Genomic DNA, 26,903 nt, shown 5'->3' on the forward strand with positions numbered 1-26,903 from the left:
CAATTTACTAAAATAATTTGGTTTGGGCGCCATAAGTCAGGCGCCATATTTAAGGGGCACTATTTAAAGGAATGATCAAAAGAGAATTCAACCAAAAAGTGAATTAATGGATTTGACAACAAAGTTATCAAGGTTTGTGATCAACTATGACCCTAGTTCAAATGATGTAGAGCCTCTTCCTTTAGCTTGTGATTCTCAGCAGGTGGTTTTAAAACCTTTTAGGGACTATTCTTCAGACTTAAAGCTGAAGCTGGATCACGACAAAAGACCTATATGGGTATTTCCAGACGGATTAATAATTATTGAAACTTTTCACCAAAGTAGTAAAGCTGCGTGTGAATTTTTGGTGACTATTTCGGAACCTCTTAGTAGGCCAGAGCTGATACATGAATATCAATTGACTATATTTTCCCTTTATGCAGCAGTATCATTGGGAATAACGGTTGACTCAATTATAGAGACACTTGGAAAATTTAGCAAGAATGAGATTCCTGATGCTTTGGTGAATGCAATTAGAGGTCATTGCAAACTTTTTGGGAAGTTAAAAATTGTATTATTGGATGGAAGATACTTCGTTGAAGCTACTAGCAGACAGGAACTGTCTTATTTGCTTTCTGATGAAAGAATCAAATCTGCTAGGATTATTAAAAAAGTTAACAGCTCATCAAGTGCTGCACCAAGTACAACTGGAACTAACGCAGGTAATAGGCCTGAAGAAGATGATATTAATAAATCAGATTTTAATGTTGCTCAGGCTCCAAGTTTGAATCCAAATGATCTTGCCTTTAAGATTAGTGAAAATCCTAATAAAAACAAGGATAATAACGAAAATACTGCAAGTAGTTTATCTTTAACGGACCAAACCTCCAATAATAATTCAAATTCCAACTCTAACAATATGATTTATTCTTTTGAAATTTCTGGTGATAAAGTGGATATTGTTACAATGGCATCATTTGTAACTCTTCATAGGCCATTGTTATCGGAATATGACTTTAGATCCGACTCAAAAAACCCTAATCTAGATGTTTCTCTGAGGCATACTACTCAAATTAGATATTATCAAGAGCAAGCTTTAAGGATGATGTTTAGTAATGGGCGTGCTAGATCTGGAATTATAGTATTACCATGCGGAGCAGGGAAAACTTTAACAGGTATTACTGCAGCATGTACAATGAGGAAGTCAGTATTAATATTAACAACAAGTGCAGTGGCAGTTTCTCAGTGGAAGTTCCAATTTGAACAATATACGACAGTGGATCCAAATAAGGTCCACTGTTTAACAAGTAGCAACAAAGAACCTCTTGGTCCGACTTCTGAAGCTGTTGTACTTGTTACTACATATACTATGATGGCATTCACAGGGAAAAGAAGTACCTCTTCATCTCAGATTATTTCACAAATACAAGAAAGAGAATGGGGTTTACTTATATTTGACGAAGTACAATTTGCGCCAGCTCCAGCTTTTAGAAGAATTAATGGAATTGTTAAGGCTCATTGTAAGTTGGGTTTAACAGCTACTTTAGTAAGGGAGGATGACTTAATTCAAGATCTCCAATGGTTGATTGGTCCAAAGTTATATGAAGCAAATTGGATGGAATTACAGGATAGAGGATACTTAGCAAGAGCACTTTGTAGTGAAGTATGGTGTCCAATGACAGCGAGCTATTATAGAGAGTATTTAGATTGTTCTCATGCTAAGAAAAGAAAACTTTGGGTATGTAATCCAAATAAATTAAGGGTTTGTGAGTTTCTTATTCGTTGGCATGAACAAAGAGGAGACAAAATCTTAGTTTTTAGTGATTCTTTATTTGCTTTAATTAATATTGCAGTGGCACTAAAGAAACCATTTGTATGTGGTAGTGTTGATACTTTAGAACGTATTAAAATTCTTCAACAGTTCAAGGAAAACCCGAACTTTAATACAATATTTCTTTCCAAGGTTGGTGATAATGCAATAGACATTCCATTAGCCAATGTTGTAATTCAAATTTCTTTTAATTTTGCTTCGAGACGTCAAGAAGCTCAGCGTCTTGGAAGAATCCTAAGGCCTAAACCATACTCTGGTATGAAATCGGGGAAAGTGATAAACAAAACATCAGAAAATACAGACATTTCGGAGCAACCATATAATGCTTTCTTTTACTCCCTTCTTTCGAAAGATACAGAGGAAATGGAGTATGCTGATAAAAGACAACAGTTTATTATAGATCAGGGATATAGCTACAGAGTAATGACTATGGACTCTTTTCCATTAGAAAATGAGAATCTGCAATATAGTGATGTTGAGACACAAGAAAAAATGCTTGAATTGATTAAACAAAGTGATGATAGTTTGGATGATGATGAGCTTGGGGTCAATATTGATGAAATTGGAAAGATATCTAATAACAGTGATATTCTCAGTTCCACTATCACAAAAGTGTCTAACATTGATCAGATTTCATCTACTGCATCTACCTCATTTTCTTTGAATTTATCAAAGAATATTGGTAAAGATTCTTTGGAAAATCCAAACCAAACTATAAGAAGGCCAGCATTGTCTCTGAAAAAGAACACAAGCAAAGCAAAGATTAATGAAATGCATTCCTTATTTAGGCAATTTCACAAAAACAGATAACCTATAATATATATTTCTTCATAAATTTTCTATGTTGATCACTATGTAATATATCATTTATAAATCGTTTTTTAGGCTGAGAAACTCTGTTTTGGTTTCTAAAAACAGTATCTTCTGTCCATCTTTTCTTCAAAATATATTCTTCTTTGTCGGAATCACCCTCATCCCTACCATTTTCATGATACTCTTCCAACAAAGGATTGTTTTGCATCATCAGCTTGATATCATTGTTTTTTTTCTCCTTTTCTTTTTCTGCTCTCTCCTTTTTAATTTTCTCTAACTCTCTGAGCAGGTCTTCATCATCATCCAGCTCATTTTCCTCGCCTTCATCCTCAAGCTCAAGCTCAAACTCCCCATCACTTTCCGCACCCTTCTTAATATTTAAATTATTATTATTAACTTCTGAGCTTAAGGAGTCATTTATGATATTATCCACTGGTTCAGAAAGACTAGAGTTTTCAATTTCTCTTTCAACCTTAATAACTGATTCAGCTTTTTTAGTCCCAGTATTATCTCTTCTATATTTTAAAGTTAAATGCCCTCTTTGATCAGATTTATGTACCTTCCTAGATTCAATTGTGTACCTATTGACGGCATACCCACTCATAATTTGTCTAAAAGTCGTTTCTTTGTAAGCATAACGTTCGATTTACACAAAAACCTTTTTTCTTTCTTTTAACTTGCATTTGTAAAAAGAATATATACCGCCAAAAATTCGTGATACCCGCCAAAAGTTATATTTTTATTTAAATATTTAATTAATCAGATTAAAAAAATGAAAATAAAGAAAGAAAATGAGAAATAAAGAATTGAAATCATGTTATTCATATGGGTATTTTAAAATAATCAGTTCTAACTATTAACCTTTTTTATCTATAACACGCTTTATTATATGTTGATTAGTTCAATTTATTAATAATAATTGATAAATGTAAAATGTGGGGAAATGACGTCATTTAGTATTGCAAATTTGCATGCGCATGCAAACATACAGAGAAATGTAATTATTAATCACAATAGTGAACCTCAGATAATTTTAATTAGTATTATCTCTTTTAAAATTTTTCATTCTTTTTTTTTTAATAAAATGCTTTAACATAGTTTTGAACCACAATATAACAAGAATAGTCAATTACAAAATACTTGAGTACTCACAATAATATTATGGTAATCAAATCAATTAAAAAAGTAATTATTTGCTGAATATATTAGGTGAGAAAATCAATAAAAAATAATTAATTAATTAATAAGAAATTCAAGTTAATAATAGAGGGATAGTGCAAAATGAAAGGATCAGAAATTGGATTTATAGAGGACGAGAAGAATGAAATAGTTATCATAATAGATTCCCAAGACCAAGAAGATTTTGCTGTAGTTGAAGAGATTGTAAATGAGGAGAATATATTAATTGAGGGCCTTCTATGGGATGACAAGTCGATTCTGAACCAAATTGATCAAATTAATCAAATAACGAGTAAGAACTTTGAGAGCATAAAAGAAGAGGAAATTTCAGTTGAAAAAATGGATGAAGAGTTTGAATATGAAGAATTGAAGTATGAGATAATTAATAACTTAGAGGGAATCGAATTAGAGAATGAAATAGTGAATGAAGAATATTTAAAAGCTATAAGAGAGAACGAAAACGAAAACAAAAACGAAAACAAAAACGAACACGAAAACGAACACGAACACGAAAAAGAAAAAGAAAAAGAAAACGAAAAAGAACAATGTTTTGATATTGCTAATACAAAAGACTTAACTATTTGCCTTCCTGAATTTCTCAAAATGACAGAACCAAAAGTAGATGTGGGAGCGGAAAATCACCTAATTGATTATGTATTAAACAAAAATTTGTTAAAGGTTTTATTTTTAAAATACCAGGCATCAAATCAGACTCAGGGCCTTAGGGCCATCAATTATTTAAATAAAGTTCAAAATATTGTAAAAGATCATTTTCAAAAGTCCCGAAAATACAATAGTATGGTTATATTAGACTTACAAAAAAAGAGTTTAAAAAGCAATTCGAAAATTAAGTCCATAATGATGAATCAGATGGATTATTTATTGAAATACGAGAAAAATAGTAAGAAATATCTCCAGCTGGAAAGCTTAACAATCCAGAAAGAAGTAGAAGAGAATAATTCTTTAACTAAAGATGTTATTAGTGTGCTTAGGCCATCGACTTTTAATCAAACATTCAAAAAGAACCACTTGAACTGTAACACAGAAAAATCACTATTATATATTGAAATAAAGGATATTGAGCAGCTTGAAGCAGATTATTCTACAGAAAATCAAATTTTTGAAGTAATAGAGGAAACTGATGGTGAATTTTGTAATAGTTTGGAGTCAGTCAATCCCAAGCTTGAAGGTGAGAACTTTGAATTAAATGCAAATTTGGAATCGGGCTCACATGAACATCTTGAAGTAGAGGAAAATCGCATGATTAAAGTCTTAGAATCAGAATCAGGTTTTGAACTTGACCTAAACATAGAATTAGAACTAGAACCAAAATCTGAATCAGAAATAAGAACAAAATCTGGTTTGGAATCAGTATTGAAATTGGAAGAATTAAATGACGAATTCGAGGTAGGGTCATCAAATTCAATTTTAAATGTGGAGTGCAAAGAAAATCCAGAATTTTTGATCTGTAAAGGATTTGAAAAAACAAAAGACGAATTGGAATCTCTGGGTTGTAGAATCACGACAATTGAGATTTCGGAACCAAAGTTGGAAAATCAAAGTATGGAAGAGGAAATCAAATTAAAAGAAATGTATTCTAACCAGTCTTTAGTAGATTCTAATAGCATTTGGGGTCAAAATGGGTCTGTTGAGAAGAAGAAAGATACTCCTAAGTCAATAGAAGAAGGGAATGACGATATATTGGTAGAATTAATAGTATCCCAGGATGAAAACCTTTCAGAAAATAAAAAAGATGATCAAACTGAAAACCTTACTAAATTTGAGTCAATAGAAAACTTTGAAATTTCAAGGAAAAACTCTCAAATGCTACCGAATTTAGTGGGGATTATGGGCTTTGAAGAAAGTAATGATTATAGTGAAATTGAAAAAAAACAAAGTCATATAGAAGCTGAAAATATCAAAACAGAAAGAATTGCAACTACTAACCAAGAAAATATAAATGCAGATAATTTTCAAACTGATCAAAATATGCAATTCAAAATGGATATTAGTGAAACAAAGCAAGATGATCGAGAAAAGTTGAGTAAATCTAACCACGAAAAAGACATATTTAAGCTTATTCAAGGCTTCCAAAGTAGTAAAGAGTCAGATTGCTCTCCTTTCCGCGAGAAATCTGAAACTCACCATAATAAGAAGCCAAATAGATCTTCTCCGTATTATTGTTCACATGGAAAGAATAATAAGAGCTTTGGAGTATTTGATCAATTAATAAGTTTAGCAAAAAATCGAAATATTGCAAGAACTGTCTCAAAAGACCTTTCTAGGGAAAGTATTCGTGCCATTGAAATAATTAAAAAATCCAGAAAACCAAAGTAGGAGCCAATTCTAATCACACATCTGTTATTTATATTATTTGCATTAACAGATTTAATATATATAAAATTGGGGTGTTGGCGCCAAAATGCATTAATTAGAAGATTAAAAAGTAACAAGGCTCGGAAAAGACAAATTTTCAAAAAAATTGAGTTTAAGAAGAAAAGAAAGGTTTTTGAGTTTCTCTAAATTGGAAATTAAAAGCAATATTTGATGTTTATGTTAAGAATTTTAATGATATGGTAAACTCTTACTGAATAAAAAAAGTGTTCTTTAATATAGTACCAAATATGGCAGGTGCTGACGAGTTTATGTATGGTGATAATACCTGTAGGTTTTCAAAAACTCCTCAAAATATCTTAATAATTAAGAGGCCGAGGTCACCAAACTCTACAATACTAGCGGTGGAGCTGGCAATCACATTAACAAAAGTGTATGATGCAGTTGTATATTGCGAAGATGAGGCAATCCATGATATGAAGGCTATAAACCCGGATCTAGAACTAAATTCAATATCCCAAACTCAAGTTGATTTAGGAGAGATCATTGATCTTGCAATTTCACTAGGTGGGGACGGAACATTGCTTTGGCTATCACACTTATTTCAAACGTCCGTTCCCCCAGTTATAAGTATTGCAATGGGATCCCTTGGCTATATGTCATTGTTCCATTACTCAAAAGCTAATGACATTGTTGATAGGATAATGAGGAAACAAACTTTTGCTGTTTCACTAAGATCAAGGCTGACACTATATGTTCCTCAGGAAAATGGAGATGTATTACAAACTTCTTGTTTAAATGAGTGCGTATTTGAAAGAGGAAACAGACACTGTCTTGCTTCCATCGATGTGTACTGCTCCGGAAGTTATTTTACAAGAGTATTTGCTGATGGTTTAATTTTAGCAACACCCTCTGGTTCAACAGCATATTCAATGTCTGCAGGTGGAAGTATTGTGCATCCGAAGGTATCTGGGATACTTTTCACTCCAATTTGTCCTCATACCTTATCTTTTAGGCCAGTAATACTACCAGGTTCAACCGAACTTTTGATTCATGTTCCAGAATCTTCTAGAAATGGGGTCCAAGTTGCTTTAGATGGAAGAAGAGTTGCAGAGCTAAAAATTGGGCAGTTTGCAGCAGTGACAATGTGCTCATATCCTCTTCCCTTAGTAATTTGTCCACAGATTTTTGATTTTAATGAGTGTTTAACTCCAGAGTTTGAACTTAAAAGTAAAAGAAGGACGATTGACTCCACCTACACTTATCAGGACATCCTTCAAAGTATAAGAGAGGTTAAAACTATGAATTCTTTAGGTACTGATGAGCATTGTATTTACTCTAATGAGAATCAAATTTTCGTATGTCCATGTTGCAGAAAGCCAGATAATTGCTATTGTGGGATCGAAAAAGATGCTAATATTCCACAGGAGGATTATGTTAAAAAAAAAGACCCTGTATACAAAGAAGACTATTGGCTAGATTCTTTAAACAATTACTTGGATTGGAATTCACAGAGAACTGCTCAAATTCCTATTGATCTACAGGAAACTGTCTCTGGAAGTAAATATTCGGAGTTTCAGTCAAGCCTGAGGAAGAAAAGTGCAGGGTCTAGTCCTAGAAACCTTAATACTGATAGAAAGATCGCCCCTCCAGAAACACTAAAGTTTCTTGAACAAGTGAGAGTAATTTGGAAGCATGACAATGAATTCAAACATGAATGTCTTCCTGACTTTAATAATTCGGTAACCTGTTTAAATTCAAAACTAAGGTACTCATCCCCTTCCGCGCAAAAGACTACAGAGAATACTATAAGCCCTACCACTTCCGGAGATAAATTAGAAAATACTGTCTCTATACATCTTAATGCAGATTTTGATTCGTCCAATTGGAGTCAGAAAAGCAATAACACAGATTCCACAGTTAAGTCAAATAAAAGCAAAACTCCTTTTTTTACTCCAGTAAAAACTCCAAGTGTGATAATTTTAGATCGTAAATTATGACTAGTAATTTAACACATATATAATTTACTATTGTGTAAAAATTGTCTCTATTATCTTTATTAAATATTAATTAATAGCTCTATATAAAGGTATTTTTCAATTATTTACTTCCTTGCTAATTGATTTCAAAATTTTTTTTAAAAAAACTCACTTTTTACCATAAATCCTTTCCTATTTATAGCTATTCGAGAGAATCCAACTCCCAAATGGAATACTTTCCGTCAAACCCATAACAAATTATGGTTGATGAGTTTGGAATAAAAACCTTCATTATTGGTCTTTTATGCACCGAATTCTGAGTATAGTGTTTTAGTGGATCGAAATTCATTTGCCATACTGGGTCCAGATAATTTGGCAATATGGCGCCATTTAATTGGGTTGCATGAATCCACATGCAACTCTTTTCTTGCATGAATAAAACCGGTATGCAGTCATGACCAACGGCGGCTAAAAGTTTTTCATGCACAAATTTTAAATTAATTAGAGGCAGTCCGTTCCACTTTAGAGAAGAGTTGAGAAATTCTAGTTTTTTGTCAACTTGAGTAAAATAAAGAAAAGAATCTTTGTCGGTGAATACGATTTGATTACCCTCAGGGCTGATATCACAAGCTAAAATGGCATTTTGACTTTCGAATGATAAAAGACTTTGAAGAGAAAGAAGTTCCGAGAAGTTTCCATTGAGGTTTTCATCTGGAAGATTAGAACTTTCAATCGAGACTCCAAGAATAATACCCTTATTTTCAAGTCCACCACAAGCAATGAATTTGCCGTTATTACTCCAAGCTAGACAGGAAAGAGGAAGCTCAGAGAGTTTAATTTTAAGTTGTTCAAATATATACAAATCTTTCAGGCCAGTTTCAGACAAAATATTTTTCTCGCTTCCCAAGCTTGGACTTCTATTGGAAGTAAAGAAAAAGAGTTCTCCAGAAGTTGTGGAAACTGCAAAACTGCAGAATTCTCGAAATGGGGAAAATCTACAAAATATTGGATAGCAGTCTGACTGGATGCAGTTTACCGCAGAAAAAACTACTCTCAATTTCTCAGGAAAACCATCTTTTTCAGCCTCTGCTTTGAGAAGCCAAACAATAACAAGGCGATCTTCTCCAGCTGAAACTAGCTGACTATAAGAAGAATCCTTCGAGTACTTTACAGGTAGTAAGGACCAGTCTATTGAAACTATTTGGTTCCTATGCTTCGACAGTTTGATCAAAAAGTTGCTTGGATGTAAATTATTTAGCTGGTAAATTTGAATACTTCTTTTATCACAGACTAACGAAACATCTAAGAGCAGAAGAAAAAAGTTAGTTCAACTCATCAAAAGTCACCCCAAATCTAAAACTTACATTTCCAACTCGGATGGAAGCTTACTCCAGTTACACTGGTCTCCAATTGCTTATCAATTAACAGCTTCATTTTTAAAGTCCTATTGCTTTATTAAATTTGTCCGAAATCCAACAAAGTTCACTTTTTAATTTCAGAAAATATAAATCGAAGACATTAAAAGCTCAGCATATAATTGTTCCACTCCATTCACTATTCATTCCATTAATCAATCCTTTTCTCAGTTAATCTTGTGGGATTATTTATACTATAATACTAAACCTTAGGCGCCAAGTGTGGAGTCTGTTTTGGCGGTAACTTGAATAGAATATTGCATGAATATTGCAGGAAGTTTTCAAATGAAGAATAAGCAAATTCAAAAGCTTCTGAATTATTGATCATTAAACAAAATATAAGAGATTTTCTAGAGGAGCTAAAGTCTGAAAATTAATACTTAAGAAAAAATGAGTTCCATACTTAAAATTGTGCAAAATATGAATATTTTCACAAAGCAGATATACTTGTAGTTGCCCAAGCTGTTGAATTTGGTGAGTTTTAGAGCCGAAATTTCGAAAATTATCTTATTAAAGCAGCAAATCATGAAAAAACTACAGTAATTGTTTTTATTATGGGCCTTTAACTAGGACAATTCTTCAACGATATCGAAGTATGTTGTCCAATTCTGTTTCATATAGTTTTCTCTGATAAAGATAAAAAAAAGAAGGCTTGCTGTGTTCAATATCTGTCTCCGATAAAAGTGCGTCTTTAAAGATCCTAAATGAGAAAGAAACTACAGTCTCCCACATAATAAATGGTTAAAACTGGTAACCAATAATCGCAGGTGTACTTCAGATGAAAGTATAGAAACCTTCGTTACTCCGTAAAACCCATTATCCTTTTTCTGATACGTGGGATTGGAAAAATTCAGAACAATGAACATGTTTGGATTTGTTATTTAGATCTACAGAGTTTTACTCTTTTTTTAGGATAGACACGTTCAAATTATATGAATGAATAAAGCAACACAATTACAATGGATTTGATTCTGAAATGGATTCTAACTTGAAGAAGGTTTATTGTTTATTTAACAACCATTTCTAGAAACTCAACGAAAATTTCTATTTTGCTCCCCAAGCTATATTTCACTTTCTTGAGTAGCTTAGAAGAGCTTTGAATCTTACAAAAATGGGAACTCAACATTCAAACTTATCCCAAGAAATACCCATTGAATGGTTATATTTTTTGAAAATCATTTGGAGACGCAAAGTAGATTGCCTGATTAATGATAATGAGACTTTAAATAAAAATACCTAACTCTAAAAGATTACTACTCTGATATTCTAAAGATCATAAAAATGCCAAAAAACAACATTCATATTTAAAAACGTGAATCTCTGGATACTTGCAATAATAAGCTCAACCAAAAGAAGAGAATAACATGTCATTTTAAGATCTTATAATTCTCTAGTAATTCAGTCAATTGAATAACCAGATACTATAATGTAATTAAGCAGAAGGGTTGGAGTCATGTTTTCTCTTCTTATTCTTATTACTATTGGACTCCAAACTTTTTTTACAATTCGAAGTCTTGATACTGTCCCTAATCTCATTCTTCTTAGAATGGCCCAGAGAAAAACCAAGATCTAATTCTGATTTAGTCTGTTGACTGCTACTACAAGAAGTACTTTCGCTTTCACCATCTTCTTTACTATTAACTGCCAAATATAAGTTAAGAATGTGAGAATTAATCTTGTAGATGGCTTTATTAAACAGTGCAAGGAGCTGAGTAGAAGGAGTGGATAGTTCCAAAGAAATCTCATCAATACTTTTTCTTTGAGATCCAAGTCCAAACAAAACTGCAGATTGGAGGAAAGAAATGGAGATATTTGGAAGCCTATTTTCAAAATAAAGCTGGCTTATTGTTGGTATTAAGTCAGAAATGGATGAGTAATCAGCCATTTGTCTGGCATATCGTGTAAGACGGGTACAATCATTATCTGTTAAAAAGCAATGGAGATTACTTTCATTTAAAAGAGGTTTAAGTTGGCAAATATCTCGAGAAGAATGCGATTCAGAAGGGACCGAATTATGCTTATTAATGAGATTTTTATAAGACATACTCAGAGAAAGTGCAAGGACCACAGGCATCTGTTTAAACTGAGGAGATGAGACATATTGAATAGTTCTTGATGAGAAATCCTGGACTAATGGAGATAGCCAACAATCCCCAATTGACTTAAGCAAAATAACAGAGTGTTCTCCGGTTACCTCACTAACTTGTTGTCTGATATATACTGGTAAAAATCCCAACTTTGACCAGAACTTAAGAAGCTCGGAGGTGATTCCAAAGGCAGTTCCTATATAGTCAATTCGTTCATTTTCTTTTAAAATATATTGGATATCTTCAACTGGCTCTAACAAAGGAGGAATTTCCTTTTCTCTTTCCAAAATCTCACTCCTAAGATCCGAAGAACCAGATTCGCTTCTAATAGAAGGAATTATTTCCTTTCTAATCTTTACCTGGGATTTTGGCAAATCTCCCATTTGAATATATTGAGTGGGATCCGAATATGAATTTTGGTTGTTTTCACGAAGGTTCTCTAGTTTGGTAATGAGTTGTTTAATGGCATAAGTACCATATCCCATTCTTTGAGCTGAAGGATGGGTAGCTATCCTTACAATTCTAATTCCAGTTAACTTTCCAAAATCATCTCTAGCAAGATGATTGCATAATGTCCAAGGAATAAGATCGCCAGAAGGTTTTAATCCTCTAGAAAGAGAGGCTTTAATATGCTCAGAGGTAATCGATCCTTCAACAGCTACTTGAATTGCGACTAATATTGGTGGTATGCTTTTAGTATTTGGATCAAATGGAGGTAGTAGCACGAATATTCTATGCGTGGGGGCATCAGAAAGAAGCATCAAGTCATTTGGAGTATTCTTATAATGTGAAGAAACAAACAATGACATTAAATTATGAAGAAACTTTTCACTGGCTGAATGGTAAGAAAACAAGGCATCTCTATCAACATGATATAGTGTACATAAAGACGGAGGTGCCAAAGTCTTTGAAAGTGATTTAGAAGGAGATCCAATATCTCCGGAAATTTCCTCTCCAACCAGTTGAGGAGGATTTGTAGAGTCCAAACAAAGTAGGGTGTGTAGCCAAGACTCAATGGGATCGTTTCTTCCATATCTTATAGGTTCTTCCAAACTAAGCTCTGAGAAAAAATTACCAGAGAAACAAGACTGATTGGTTGTGCTACTACTGTTGGATAAATTACAATTATTGTTTGATGATTTCTTTTTAAGATCATTAATCAGTTTAAGAGAAAGAGCTCTTCCAGTACCTTCATATCCATTAATAGTTGATGAAAATATGAATAAATGATTCCCAAGAAACTTTTTAACAATTGGGAGTGGTATAGCAGCAGCTTCATCCATTACTACTATTTCGGCTTGAGAAACTAAGTGAAAATCTTCAGGCTTAATATACTGGATAGTTTGTCTATGCTCTTTAAATATGTTAACTCTAATAAGCCTGGAAACTGAATGAGAAAAATCCCCCCCAACTCTAGAATCTATTGTTTTAGATCTAACTAATTCAAAATGTTTGTGTTCAAGATATCCAAGACTTTGAAGTCCAATCTCAATAAATTCAAAAACTGTTAATACATTTTCAGCTGAAGGAGCTGTAATAAATATGTTACTATATCCCTGTGTTACAGCGCATGCAAGGGAAAGTCCTAATGCTGCAGATTTACCCCTTCCTCTTCCAGCCGTTAAAGAAATTATTGCATTCATGTTCTTCTGAATAATAACTTCAGTCATCCTAAGGACTGTTTGAGCCTGGTCAAAGGTAATACAGTTAGAAATAACCTTTCCAATCTCAGTATCCTTTACATTTTCCTCTAACTGAAGATGCTCAGGAGTTTTTTTGTATAATAATGCATGATTGCGTATGGAGTTTGAATTTTCACTACCTTTTCTTCCAATATAATCCTCTTCTTTCTTTTTAAATGTCTTCATCTCCAAAATATGGCTAGATATTGGAAGTATATTTAATTCATCATCAACTACTACGCAATTACCACAAGAAGATAATGAAAGAATAAATCTGGGAATAAATCGTGAAATAATACTTCCAGAATATAAATCTTCATTACACTTTAGCTTTCCATGAAAGTCCATTACAGTTTCATATAAATTTCTCAAAGATGACATTGTCTGAAGGGTAATACAAATCACACCTCCTCCAGAAACTGTCTCAATTGTTCTACACAAGATATTGGGAGTTATTGCCTCAAAATCCTGAAGAATGCACATACCAAAAGTTCTACCCAGAATGCTGTGACTGTCTTTATAATAACAATATCTAATTTCTGCATTTGTAACAAAAAGCTCAAATGGATCCTCTAACTGCTCATCCAATTTTCCCTGCTTAGCCTTCTTATTTCTCTGCTTCTGTCTTACCTTTCTATGGCTGCTAAATCCCAATTCCTTCTTGTAACACCACAAAATTGAAGGTTTCTTTGAGTGAATATTACTCAATATATAATACAGATTACAAATTTGGTATCTGCTATTATCTCCAACTATCACAAACATACACCTAACTCTCTTTTCTCTACACTCTTCCAGCAGTAACTTTAGTCTGCTATCCACTAATTTTTTCATCTTTTATTTGCAATTATCCTACTTGATTCGCTTTACTTCATATATCTTCCAAACTTTTGTTCCAAATAATCTGTAAAAATCAATCACTTTCTCTTAAAATATGGCCTTGGAAAGCTTCTCTTAAATTTCTAACTTTCCGATTATTTCTGGTAGCTTTTCTCCTTCACCAGGAATTGTCAAGTATGGACATAATATTATTCGGCGGTCCCGCCAATCACAATGGCGCTCTGGTCAGTTTTTAAATATATTTAATTTACATCACTTCTTAAAGTTTAATTCGACTTTCAAAACTGTAGCTATCTTTTCTTGTTTACTAGCAGTCACATGAACTTTATTAGTGTGTTATTTTGCGTTTTTCCTTATTATATTTTAATTTTTCCTTTGCTCATTACGAATTTTATATCCAATCTCCAAATTGAATTACTCAAGTTTTTCTCTTTTGCATGCATTAAACTCTTTTGACTTTAATGTGGATAGCATGTATACGAAAATTCAATACCGGTCTGCAAATCATTTTAAAAAAAATACACGTCATTGCATGCACTGCAAGTATGCAACTAGTCGTTTAATCACAGATTGGAAAAAAAATAGAAAAAAGGGAAAAAACAAAATTATAAATGTATGAATCTTTAATCAAGTTGGAAGAAATTAATTAGAAAAATGCCGTAATAAAGTTCTCCATTTAAATTTAAATGGGTAAAGATACTTCTTTATAATCATAAACTAATATTTATTAACTTTTTCAAAAAAAAAAGTCAAAAGTGATAACGCAACTTAGAACTTAAATTATATATTGGAAGAAGAAAGTTTTTATCAATTCTTAAGGAGTTTAGATGAATTTGAAATGAATCTATTAATATAATTAAAAATCCCATATTTTTTTCCTTGGTTAACTGGGTAATTGGATCCTAAATTGATGTAACTGTCAAACATATTTCTAGAATCTGAACGGTCATAATAATAAGAAAAAAGATAAGATCCATAGAATCCGTCCAAGATTTTGTAAAAGTTATCCCAGTGGAGAATTTCCTCAAACTTAAGGCGTTTATATAAGTTAATTGCACTAGAGTTATAATCAACAACATGGAGAAATATTGCATTTACTGTAGGATGGAATTTTTGATAATATCCTATCACAATATTTAAAAGTTGTTTACCAATCCCAAGAAATCTGAACTCCTCAATTACGCCCATTGTTAAAACATAAACAAGATATTTGTAAACATTCGCTCCAAAAGGAAATGGACTAATTTCGAAGCTTTCATCTTGAATCTTTTCACGCAACTCTTGTAACAAAAATTGATCCGGTATACTCTTTATTACATGCTTATAATCATTATCTTTAATGATCCTACAGTCCTGAGAAGTTGTAACAAAGCCAATAATCAACTCATCGCTTTCAAAATAGCTGGATTCTGAACTTTCTCTTAACCTCCAAACAGCCACCCAGCCATGAGTTATCCCAGAAGCAATGCCTTCGTAAAACTGTTTATCATAAATTATTGGAAAGAGCTCCTTATGAAGTTCTTCAAGTTGAGTAACATCTTCCGGGATCACCCTTCTAAAGTCAATAATAGGATTTTTTAAAGGGCTCTCCTGTTTCCAATTCTGGTATATATCATGGACTCTACTACATCTGGCCGGATTTTTGAGCTCTGGAGGAAAAGCTGAAGAAATTGTTGTCATTTATAAATATATATACATATCACAGGTACCCTCAATCTTAACATAAATACAAGAATCAGTGCATCTCTACCACCGTTTTGGGTATATTGTCAATTTCCAAAAAGCTTCTTAGTTCCAAAATAATAATCCAGTCTTTTTTCTCAAGAATGTCAGTTTAACAAACTTTTTTGATATATTAATCAACAAAAGATAGAATTCCCCCTTCTTATGTATAAATTGGTAATTTATTACAATCAATATAATTTTTTTCACAACCACCAATTTTATTTACATCATTCAGAGGTTAAATAAACAGGGGGTTATACTTTTAGTTCATTGCTTTGTTTAAATGTTGGCGCTCAAATTTCAAAATACATGCAAATAACTTAATATTCAATTGTTAAGAGTTTGAAAATTAACCAAATTACTTTAAAACTGAGGAACTAAATAGAACCAGTTGGGCCCATCCAGGAAGCAAACGAAACCTTTCTCTGAAAAACTGAGCTCCCATCACATATTTGTTTTTGCTTAATGAAGAAGAATTATTAAGGCATTTCATATGTTTGCAGATGTATTTGAGAATGTGAGTATCTACTGGAACAGCAGCAGAAAATCCAAACCCAGACAAAAGCACAAAGTCTGCAACTTTTTGCCCAATCCCATGGAACCTTTGAAGAAATAAAGTGGCCTTCGAGTAATCCAATGATTTAATATAATCAACAAACAACCCATCATTCTTAAACATTTGATTCAGTTCTTTTGAAATTAAAATAATACTCTTTGCACGGTATCCCACTCCGCATTGTTCTTTTAATATCTCTTCTGAAGCGTTATTTAATATTTGTAAGGAGCTTGGAAATGAAAAATATTGATAATCTTTATCTATTTTACTTTCAATTTCATCAGAAGAAACTATTTCAGAGTCACTCATATTGCACAGGAATGTTCCAAAATTTCTTCTAATATTTTTTACTATGGATGTAATCCTTGAGATATTGTTATTTGCAGTAATTACGCCAACAAAAAGAGCTTCAATTGGATCAATATTCAAAAGTCGAATTCCTTTAGGAGAAGATGATATACAGGAATCTGCTTTATTCCAATTTATATAAGCCTCAGAAAGCGAATGTATTGAATTTTCAAGTTCAGCAATTTTTGATTCATTTTCCCAGTTGAAATCCAAATTCAAGTAATGTCTGATATGTTCATTTGGAGTTGATTTGCAACAATAAAATGTGGATATACTACCCAAACCCTCTTTTTTTAATAGACTATTATCTAAATTTGATACTGGTACTTTTTCATCATCTTGAATTACCCTATTTTTCTTCAATGGAATATTCTCAATCTCTTTATTATCTAACTGTTCATCTTTGATTGCTTGACTACACCCATCATGAAGGCATCTAAAAAGTGTATCATTTTCAAGTTCTTTAAGCTCAAATACTCTGTGCCCAAGAATTCCAACAAAAGAGCTATTTGACACTTTTCTCCAAGAAAAGGATTGTCCAGCTGGTAAACAATTTGAGATTCTCAACTCTTCCTTAGAAATGTTCAGGCTCTCAAACTTAATTTGGTTCATTTAATAGGAAAGAATATTCAAATTCCATTAAATTCCAAGTTTCAATAACTCTGTAGTTACAATTTTTATTACATTATTTTTGCGCTCGCTTGTCAATTTGGAAAAACCCAATTTCAAGTCAAACCAAGATGAATAGTTCACTTACTACGAACTTAGTTCCAATTTAAATCTTAAAATTCTTTTTACTACTGAAGATTATCAACAATCACTCAAAAAACTATTTTCGCTACTTTCCTAAACTTTTTCATGGGACAACTTACAAGGCTAAAGTAGAAAAAGAAATCATCCTAATTAGCACCAAGAAATTACTATTCCGCTTTTTAAGCAATATTCTATTCAACACCAGAACTAAAAAAGCATTAGAAATGTTATCTAATTGGTATTTGTTCATTATTATAAATAATGTGGGGTTATATTTCACCTAATCCAAATATATTACTTAAATCAATAAAATACCTTAACAATTTTATATTATACAATTTAACAAATTTCGGCGCCACCAAATGGCGCCAATCTGAATTTTTTTTTTGACTGGATAATAGTAGAGATAAATAAGGGTAAAAAGAAAAGAAAGCAATATTTGAATTTAAAGAGTGAAGGGATATATTTACTCTTATACTAATTCCCGAAAGTTCTTACTCACGAAAGTTTTATTCCAAAATACATTGATTTATTGAAATTATTCGATTTGGCAAGATATTTGATTACAATAGGTCTATGTGAAAGGAGCTAAGTGTAAATAGTTAAAGATATATTTTATTTAGAAGTTTGGTATATAAAGAAGAAAGGGAAAGTTTTTTAAATGCAGAAAGATTTGTAGCAATGAGTGACGATATACTAAGTTCACTATTTGATCCACCTTTGACTCCCTCATCAGCCTCTAGATCTAACTCTACATCTTTTTTATATGATATGGCTCTGATGAGTGATAATAGTGTAGAAAATGACAAGATTATCGAGTTTTCTAATACTATTATAGAGAAATCGAGTGAGATTGTAGAGTCCACAATCAGAAATGAGACTATAACACCCGAGATCCAGAATATAATTGCAAGTGTACATTTACAATGTGAGTTAGATTTGAGGATGATAGCAATTAGCGCTAGGAATGCAGAGTATAATCCTAAGAAGGTTAATGCAGTTGTAATGAGACTAAGGGACCCCAAATGCACGGGTCTACTATTTAGGAGTGGGAGATTAATGATAACAGGAGCAAGACTAGAGAATGATGCTAGGTTAGGTGGAAAGAAGATGGCTAAGATTTGCCAAAAAAGTGGATTTCCAAAAGTAAAATTCACAAACTTTAAAATGGAGAACATTATAGCGACAGCTGATTGTAAGTTTCCGATAAGACTTGAGGGATTGGCTTATGACCACAGAGACTTTTGTAATTATGAACCTGAATTGTTTCCTGGTTTAGTTTATCGTTATCATCCAGATAATTCTCCAACTAAAGCTGTTTTGCTATTATTTGTCTCTGGTAAAGTAATTGTTACAGGATGTAAGAATTACCAAGAAATCTGTAATGTTTTTGATAACATTTATCCGGTTCTTTGTCAGTACAGAAAGTAAGGTCAAAGCTTAGAGAATTTGTTTCATATATATTGTATATTTATTTATAATTAATTAATTTTATTTTTATTCATTATATAATTGAAATTAGTATTTTTTTTTAAAAATCCTCGTCCAAAGAGAATTCAAATCTTAAATAGTTATTTTCCACTTCAGCCACACTTTCTTGTAACATATAATTTCCTGCATTATAGCTACATGAATATAAATTATTGATTATATATGAGTTTGAAGAATGTTCTTTTTTAGAAATATTGTTTATCATTGGTACGGAAGATTCTGAAATATCCGACATCATACTTTGGCTCTGACTCTGGCTAAAAATTTGACTTTGGCTCTGGCTTTGACTTTGACTTTGGCTGACCATAAAATTTATATTTGAATTTAACTTGTTCATGTTTTGTTCTTGAAGTTTGTTTGAAAGAGAAGAGGATAAAGATTCTAAAAGGTAAAAATCTGCCTCAACTAATAGTCCCCTAATTATATGGTCTTTGTCTGGCACAGCTACTATTGTGCCAGTTCTCAAGTAATCCAGAACATACTGGAATAGAAACCCATTTCTGTCTATGAATAGTTCAATGATTTCTTCTTTTAAATTTTTATCTGAGTTCTTTTCTGTTCTAGATAAATATGCAGAAAAGTAGTTTGAGTCTCCATTCACACTTAGCAGAGTAGTATTTGTAGTTTCGTAAAACATTCCTCCCACATTTAATTTAATTCTTTTCTCATTCATATTCTTGATGATCTTACCTCCCACCCAATACACTTATACTTGAGGGTTTTTCAAAGTTTAAATTATGTTTACTTTGCTATCATAAATTTTGATTAACTTTAATAACTCAAATTTTTGAAATATATTGATAGGTTAATTAATATAATTTAACCAGAAAAAATATATTTCATAAATTTAATTATTACAAAGTTTATTTTTTTTAATTAATAATTATTTTTATTAAATATACAAAAATGACTGTCCACTCATTTTATTCACCCCATATTTTAAGAGATCAAATAATTTCTATATTCACACGCAGTTTTTCTATACCGGTGTTTGACAATTTTGCAAATGCATGCATGCAATTACATTACGTGGCAACCACATGACTTTTTTTTTAAAAAAATAACTATCAAGAAAAAAAAACTAAAAAAAAAATCACAAAAAAAATGTTAAAGGTTATTTATATAAACTTGTTTTATAGTGTAAAATATTCATCATAAATTGGCATTCACACACAAAAAAAAATTTAATGATTAAAAATCCACTACGTGGCGCGCATTGTTGGGCGGGCAAGTATGTCGAGACTGTCTAGGTAATAGATTTGAGTCAAAATTGACAAAAGTGAAAAATAAATAAAAAGTTGAATTTTTTCATTTTCTTTAAAAGAGAAATAATTGAAAACTTATCTCTAATTTATTTGATTTCACTGAGAGTGAGATTGAAAAGTAGAGGTAAGATTTACCAAGGAAATCGAATTTAAAGAAATTTGTGATATTATTATTTGTATGGAAAGATAACTAGGAATAAAATTGGTAGATGATAGTTATCATTGACAAAAAAACTTAAAATATATTTGAAGTTGAAAAATTACAAGTTACAAGAACAAATAATTAATTGGTTATTTTTCAGCGATCAGAATTCAAAAAGGAGAAAAAAGTTAACATTTAAGTAAGTTATCAAGGTATTTGTTTCGTGAGGAGAGGCTGTAATGAGTCGTAAGAGGAATTTAAACAATCTACATAGCGACATAGAGGAAGTGGAAGATGTAGAACATGGTGACTTTATTGGAATTAAGAGCAAGAATTTGAAGAATATAATATCTTTCACAAATATTGAACAAAAAGACCTAAAGTTAGGGACTTTATTATTTGGAGTTATTGACGATGTTACCGAAAAAGAACTTAGAATTTCATTTCCAGGCTCTAACACTGCAATATTGTCTGTAGAAAATACTTTGGAGGAATCAGAAGCAATTTCATTTGAGTTATTAGAAAATTTGAGAAAGAAGTCACTTAAAGATAGGTTTTCAGTGGGTCAATTTGTAAATGGAGCTGTAATCTCCAATAATAAGATAAAGAATAATGTCACTTTAAAGCCTTCAATATTGAATGCAGGATTAAACTCTAATTCAAAATGTCTGGATGTTTTTGGATATGTAATTTCAGCACTAATTATTTCAAAAGAAAACCATGGATTCAACCTTTATACAGGTATCCAGGGCCTTAAGACTGTCTTCATGAAGGTGGAAGAGTCTCGTAGTAAAGATTACCAACTTGGTCAAATTCTTCCAGTTAATGTAAATAAGTACTTTAAAGAAAAGTCCTTATTAGTTTGCACTCCTATTTACGAAGAGACCAACGACTCTAAAATTGGTAAAAAAGAAATCTTAAGTGTTCATGAAGTAAAACCAGGTCTGATAGTGGAATGTCTAATTCATGCTTATGGTAATGATAACCAAAAAGAAAAGAGAAGTTATATGCAAAGTCCTAATAAGAAGAAAAAAATCTCTGATAAGATTGGAGTTCAACCAAACACTAAAGTCTTACAATTAAAGAAAATTGACAGACAATATATTAATGACCAAGAATTCGAATCAATTCAGGATTATCTTCAGGATGATCACTCTCTCCAAGTTAGTTTTTGTATGGGAACTATGTTGGGATTAATTCCAAATGAGCATTCTATTCACCCATTATCTTGTTTTTATCCTCAACATTTTGAGTCTTCATTGAATCCTCAAGTTATCAGAAAGTCCCCTAAATCAATGTTTCTTACTGCCAGAATTATAGCAGTTTTATCTGGAACAGAAAACAAAATTATTTTATCAGCTCTTCCTCATAATATTAATTTAACTAAAGGCGATCAAAAGGCTCTTAATGAAATTCCCATTGGATCGGTTATATCACCTTCTGTTCTTCAAAATAAAGACACAGCACCTCTAATAAACTCTCTATCAGGAATTACATTATTCAATTCTCAAAATCAAAAGAAAAGTCCAAGTAAAATCTCCTTTTTGGCTAGAATTGCTGATAATTGGGTCTCTTTTTTCACCAATCAATTTACAAAAGACTACGAGAAACTTGACCAAACTATCAAAACACAACCATTTAGAGTTATTTCTCGCTCTAGATTGGAAAACTCCCTCTTTGTTTCATTTGATCAGGATCTAGTACAAGAAAAATACTTTTTATCATCTGATGTCCTTCCTGGACAAATTGTTAAAGCCACTGTTACAGAAATTCATAATTGGGGAATATCAATCAGACTTTCAAAATACTTCTCTGGTAGGATCTATGCAGAACATCTCTTCAATAGTACTAGCTCAGGATCAGTATTAGGTATTAAATCAAGCTTTAATAGTTCTAAGAGTATGTCCAAGGAACAGATGAATTATGTAAAAAAACACTATCAAATTGGGAGAAGTTACCAATTCAAGGTTTTGAGATATGAGTACAGTGACAATAGTTGGAACCCTCTACTTTTACTTACTGCAAAACATCTATTAATAAACGACCAATTACCTTTGGTGAGATCTATTGATGAGTCTCTTAAAGTTGGACAAAAGATCACCGGATACATAAGCAGAATATGTCTTGATAGTACTCAAAAATATAACTCTGACTCAAATTTAAATTCTTTTGGAAATAATGATTATATTATTATCAGATTCTATGGAGAAGCATATGGATCTATTTCTTACAAGGAGTACCTTGAATATCATGAATTTGATAATATTGAAGGTATTTCAAAGAAGCCAAGTATTGGAGAAATTGTTACTGTTCAAATTAAGAGTATCGATCTAACCAATAAATCCCTAAAATTGACTCTTAGAGCAGAAAATGACAATACAGAGAACCCTATAATGAACTCCAACACCCCTTTAAATAGACAATTCCTTCCACAATTAAAGAATTGTAAATACAACTTTTATGAAAAGCTTTTTGATCAGAAAAATAATAACAGTAAGGGATTTACTTTATTAGCAGTAACAACTCAGGGATTGTTATTCTCACAATCCTTAAATGATTTATTATACGTCTCCAAGTTTTCAATATCAGATAGTAAAGAAAACTCTGAGAAAATTTATAACCTATTAAAAGAGGTATATCATAACTCTGAGTCTGTCTCAGACCTCAATTCTAAGATTTCTAACCTTAACCTCTCTCCACAAACTCTTTCAGACTCTGTCTCAAGACAGACTTTGGAAATGGACTTGGTTGGGAACTCTGGATCCAATACTAAATTTGAGAGTACTTCTGTTACTTTGAATTTGAATGTTAAAATTGCATATTTGAAACACTCCATTCTGAATAGAGAAGTATTCATCAAAAATTTCAAGAATCTATCAAACAACACATTGTGTTTGGGTTATATTAATCATATTGATCATTATGGATTACTGGTCTCCATATTGTGTTCAGAACCTCTGACTGGTATTGTCCCAAGGCATTTAATTAGCTCAAAAGTTTTCTTTGATGGTAAGGAACAATTAATGAGACACTTTTCTATTGGAGAGACTTTACTTCTCAAAGTTGTAAAACTCGATGAAATCAACAAAAAAGTAACTTTAAGTCTGAAAGATCTGGAAGATGGGACAGCTTTTATTAGAAAGCCTTCCGTTACAAAGATCATTATTAAAGAGAGACTCACAGGTTTAGAAGAAGATGATCAGGTAATCCAAAATTTACTGAATAAGTCCCTTGGACTTAAAAAAGAGAAAAACCTATTTTCAGGTAGTTCTAGTTTAATTGGGAAAGTCTTAAAACTAAAGATTCAGAACATATCTGAAAGTGACGAAGTTTATATGGGTATATTTGATTTGGATAAGGTCAAAAAGAACATATACTTTAAGCTTGTATCTAGAGAAAAAGACAAAGGTTTTAGCAAAAAGTTAACTAAAGGGGAATTTGTAAATGGTTTAGTTCTTGGTGGGGGATATTTATCACCAAACAAGTATAAGAACTATACGGAAACTTCTTCTGACACTAACTATGTGTATTACATATGCTGTGAAGATCAAATAGTTTCTAGTTTTAGTGGAGTACTAGAAGAGAGAAAAAAGACGGAAAGTATAAAGTTTAACAAAAAATACACCAAGTTTTTGAAAACTATTGTTGATGAGACAAGATCAGTTAAGGTTAATAATGATCAAGATATTATTTATAAGACAGAATTATTTACTATATCTATATTAATGATTGAGGATGGGGATAATGTAAAGTTACCCGTGGTAGTTTTGTCTCCAAACAGATCTGAGGAAGAAAATGGAATTTCCAAAGACTTAAGTTGTATTATATTGGGTCATACTAGTAATTTACCAATACTTTTGGGAGCCTTATATTTAAATAAAGAGTCAAATTTTAGTCCAAAGGATGGTAGTAAGAAAGAAATTGGTTTATTAGTTAATGAGAAAGTCCAATGTAAGATTGTGGAACATATGAAATCTTACCAAGGTTTAATTGTACAATTACCTAACAAAAGTTTTGGGAGGATTTCAGTATTGGAGTTGGATGATAACAAAATTGACAATCCTTTAGAACTCGAAAAGTTTAAGGTTGGTAATAAAATTCAGGGAATTATCATTGATAAGCTGACAAACAAAAGCAAAAAAAGCAGAAGGGTAAACTTAGTAGGTGGAAAATCTTCTAAGCTTAAGTACGTTATACTAGACTTTGAGATCTCAAGCTGTATTTCAAGAATTAGAGATATTCAAGATGAGAATGACCAACTAAAAGAAATTAAGAAATTCTCCCAGGTTAAGATTGGTTCCATTTTGAGTGGTTATGTATGTAATAGTGGAAAAGAGGGAGTTTTTGTTCGTATTGGAAGGGAATTGGTTGGAAGGATTAAACTTAGAGAGCTAACGTCAGGAACTATTACTCCAGAAGAAGCATCCAAAAAGTTCTTTATTGGAAAATTCATTCATCAAATGATTGTAGTTAATATAAATAAAGAGGAAAAAAAGATAGATTTAAGCATTTCCAAGTTGGATTCGGATGATATAAAACTTAGATTATCTCAAATAAATGATAATGTTGAAACAGAAGAAGGGGAAGAAACTGAAGAAGATGAAGTAAAAGAAGATTTGAATATGGATGTAAATATGGAAATAGACGAAGAGGAGGATCTTGGTACTGGGAAAAAAGTGCTTCCATCTTTGGGAAATATTAATGAGAAGTTATCATTTGAAGATTTATATATTGGGAGAGTTTTAGCAGGAGTAGTAAAGAATGTTTCTAGAAAGTATGGATTATTTATAAGACTGAATGATTTGAAAGATAACTTAACAGCTTTTTGTAAACTCTCAGAGTGTTTAGATGGAAAATCTAATAAGAACAAAATTTCCACAGTGTTTAATATTGGAGATAATGTTTTATGTAAGGTACTTAAGTTAGATTCTGAGAATAGGAGAGTCTGGGTTGGGATTAAGCCAAGCTATTTCTCTGATTTTAAGGGTGAGGATAGTAGTCCAGTCTATTTGGGAAATAACCATTATGAGGATATTGATACTGATGAAACAAGAGAAGGGGAAGAAGAAATTGAAAGAAGAGGGGAGAAAAAGGAGGAGAAGGAAGAGGAAATGGATGGAGATGTAGAAATGACTATAGAAATTAATGATGAAGGACTGGAGTACCGAGAATCGGATCAAATAGATTTTGAGGATGTATCAGGAGAAGAGAACTTTAGAGGGAAGAGTAAGATTTCAGTGTTAGAAGATTATAAAGCTCAGGAATCAGAGCCAAAGTTAGAAATTAAGAACTTAAATAGAAAGCAAAAAGTGCAGAAACAGCTAGAGCAGGAACACAAAATTAGAGATGAGGAGGAAAAAGGGATGAGATCACATCTAAATCCTTCAACTATTGATGATTTTGAAAGGCTTCTAGTGACACACAAAGATGTATCTTCTCTTTGGATCAGATATATGTCTTATTACTTGGATTTAGGGGACTTAGATAAGGCTCGAATGGTTGCAGAAAGGTCATTAAAACAGATTTCAGTTAAGGAAGAGATGGAGAGGTGGAATATTTGGATTGCTTATATTAACATGGAGATAGTTTATGGTAAAAATGAATTATCTGCAAGTAAAGGGGAAAATAATAGTTCTTCTTTAGGAAAAGATGGAATTCCAAAGAATGTAAGAGAAATCTTGGATCGTGCATTGATGAATGTAACAAATCAGAAAAAGCTTTATATACAAATCTTCAGCTCTTTAAAGAAGTATTCAAAAGATGAAGAGGGTTTGGCTTTACTTGAGGAAGGTCTAAAGAAGTTTCAGACTAGTAGAAAGCTGTGGGTAACTTATTTGACTTGTTTATATGAGAGTGACAACCAAAGAAAGGCTAGGGATGAAATAATCCAAAAGTCCTTGAAAAGCGTCTCCAAGCATAAGGTAGTGCGTCTTATTACAGATATTGGTAGGTTGGAATTTGAGTATGGTAATATTAACAGAGGGAGGACCATATTTGAGAATTTATTAGAGGAGAATTCAAAAAGAATGGATTTATGGTCTCAATATTTTGATATTTTAACCAAGATATGTATAAAAAGCAGCTCAAAATCTCAATCTTCAATAGATGATCATATAGAGATGGTCAGGTCTATTTTTAACTCATGCTTAGAAAAGAACTTTAAACCAAGAAGTATGAAAATGATTTTTACTAGATGGTTATCTTTTGAGAAACAGTTCGGATCTTCACAAAGCCAGAAACATGTTCAAGATCTTGCAATTAGCTACGTAAACAAGGTTGAATCCAGCCTTTAACTTTTAAAGAGTTTTTTGTAATGTTAGTTACCATAATAGGGACCGAATAAATATATAGATTATGAGACGAGACAATAATAAGTTGTTTTTTTTCTTTTTTTTCAAAAAAAAGTTGTCTTAGAAAATTAGAGCTTGTAAATAAAATAGGAAATTTTATTAATAGGTGCTTAGAGCCAAATATGGGAGGTGAA

At 31.9% G+C, this 26,903-nt stretch overlaps 11 protein-coding genes across 11 annotated transcripts; 5 read left to right on the forward strand and 6 right to left on the reverse strand.

Moving 5' to 3' along the window:
* Positions 1–106: 106 nt before the first annotated feature.
* Positions 107–2,620, forward strand: cubi_03422 (helicase involved in DNA repair; the record flags this gene model as incomplete). Its single annotated transcript, XM_029020435.1, has 1 exon — positions 107–2,620. The coding sequence occupies one exon, from the start codon at positions 107–109 to the stop codon at positions 2,618–2,620; it is 2,514 nt and encodes an 837-aa protein (XP_028874879.1).
* Position 2,621: 1 nt separating this feature from the next.
* cubi_03423 (HREF motif-containing mRNA splicing related protein) lies at positions 2,622–3,227 on the reverse strand (the record flags this gene model as incomplete). The annotated part of the gene is made up of 1 exon (XM_029020436.1): positions 2,622–3,227. One exon carries the CDS (start codon positions 3,225–3,227, stop codon positions 2,622–2,624), a length of 606 nt encoding a protein of 201 aa, XP_028874880.1.
* Positions 3,228–3,904: 677 nt separating this feature from the next.
* Positions 3,905–6,139, forward strand: cubi_03424 (uncharacterized protein; the record flags this gene model as incomplete). Its single annotated transcript, XM_029020437.1, has 1 exon — positions 3,905–6,139. The coding sequence occupies one exon, from the start codon at positions 3,905–3,907 to the stop codon at positions 6,137–6,139; it is 2,235 nt and encodes a 744-aa protein (XP_028874881.1).
* A 287-nt stretch (positions 6,140–6,426) lies between these two features.
* On the forward strand, positions 6,427–8,136 carry cubi_03425 (inorganic polyphosphate ATP-NAD kinase; the record flags this gene model as incomplete). The annotated part of the gene is made up of 1 exon (XM_029020438.1): positions 6,427–8,136. One exon carries the CDS (start codon positions 6,427–6,429, stop codon positions 8,134–8,136), a length of 1,710 nt encoding a protein of 569 aa, XP_028874882.1.
* Positions 8,137–8,317: 181 nt separating this feature from the next.
* Positions 8,318–9,549, reverse strand: cubi_03426 (actin-related protein; the record flags this gene model as incomplete). The annotated part of the gene is made up of 2 exons (XM_029020439.1): positions 8,318–9,417; positions 9,480–9,549. 2 exons carry the CDS (start codon positions 9,547–9,549, stop codon positions 8,318–8,320), a joined length of 1,170 nt encoding a protein of 389 aa, XP_028874883.1.
* A 1,413-nt stretch (positions 9,550–10,962) lies between these two features.
* On the reverse strand, positions 10,963–14,133 carry cubi_03427 (uncharacterized protein; the record flags this gene model as incomplete). Its single annotated transcript, XM_029020440.1, has 1 exon — positions 10,963–14,133. The coding sequence occupies one exon, from the start codon at positions 14,131–14,133 to the stop codon at positions 10,963–10,965; it is 3,171 nt and encodes a 1,056-aa protein (XP_028874884.1).
* An 813-nt stretch (positions 14,134–14,946) lies between these two features.
* cubi_03428 (GCN5-related N-acetyltransferase family protein) lies at positions 14,947–15,819 on the reverse strand (the record flags this gene model as incomplete). The annotated part of the gene is made up of 1 exon (XM_029020441.1): positions 14,947–15,819. One exon carries the CDS (start codon positions 15,817–15,819, stop codon positions 14,947–14,949), a length of 873 nt encoding a protein of 290 aa, XP_028874885.1.
* A 403-nt stretch (positions 15,820–16,222) lies between these two features.
* Positions 16,223–17,380, reverse strand: cubi_03429 (8-oxoguanine DNA glycosylase; the record flags this gene model as incomplete). The annotated part of the gene is made up of 1 exon (XM_029020442.1): positions 16,223–17,380. The coding sequence occupies one exon, from the start codon at positions 17,378–17,380 to the stop codon at positions 16,223–16,225; it is 1,158 nt and encodes a 385-aa protein (XP_028874886.1).
* Positions 17,381–18,202: 822 nt separating this feature from the next.
* On the forward strand, positions 18,203–18,952 carry cubi_03430 (TATA-box factor binding protein; the record flags this gene model as incomplete). Its single annotated transcript, XM_029020443.1, has 1 exon — positions 18,203–18,952. The coding sequence occupies one exon, from the start codon at positions 18,203–18,205 to the stop codon at positions 18,950–18,952; it is 750 nt and encodes a 249-aa protein (XP_028874887.1).
* A 100-nt stretch (positions 18,953–19,052) lies between these two features.
* Positions 19,053–19,685, reverse strand: cubi_03431 (uncharacterized protein; the record flags this gene model as incomplete). The annotated part of the gene is made up of 1 exon (XM_029020444.1): positions 19,053–19,685. The coding sequence occupies one exon, from the start codon at positions 19,683–19,685 to the stop codon at positions 19,053–19,055; it is 633 nt and encodes a 210-aa protein (XP_028874888.1).
* A 973-nt stretch (positions 19,686–20,658) lies between these two features.
* On the forward strand, positions 20,659–26,712 carry cubi_03432 (RRP5 like protein; the record flags this gene model as incomplete). Its single annotated transcript, XM_029020445.1, has 1 exon — positions 20,659–26,712. The coding sequence occupies one exon, from the start codon at positions 20,659–20,661 to the stop codon at positions 26,710–26,712; it is 6,054 nt and encodes a 2,017-aa protein (XP_028874889.1).
* Between the last annotated feature and the right edge of the window lie 191 nt (positions 26,713–26,903).

This window comes from Cryptosporidium ubiquitum (assembly GCF_001865345.1).
Source record: "Cryptosporidium ubiquitum isolate 39726 chromosome Unknown contig_3, whole genome shotgun sequence".
Classification (NCBI taxonomy): domain Eukaryota; phylum Apicomplexa; class Conoidasida; order Eucoccidiorida; family Cryptosporidiidae; genus Cryptosporidium; species Cryptosporidium ubiquitum.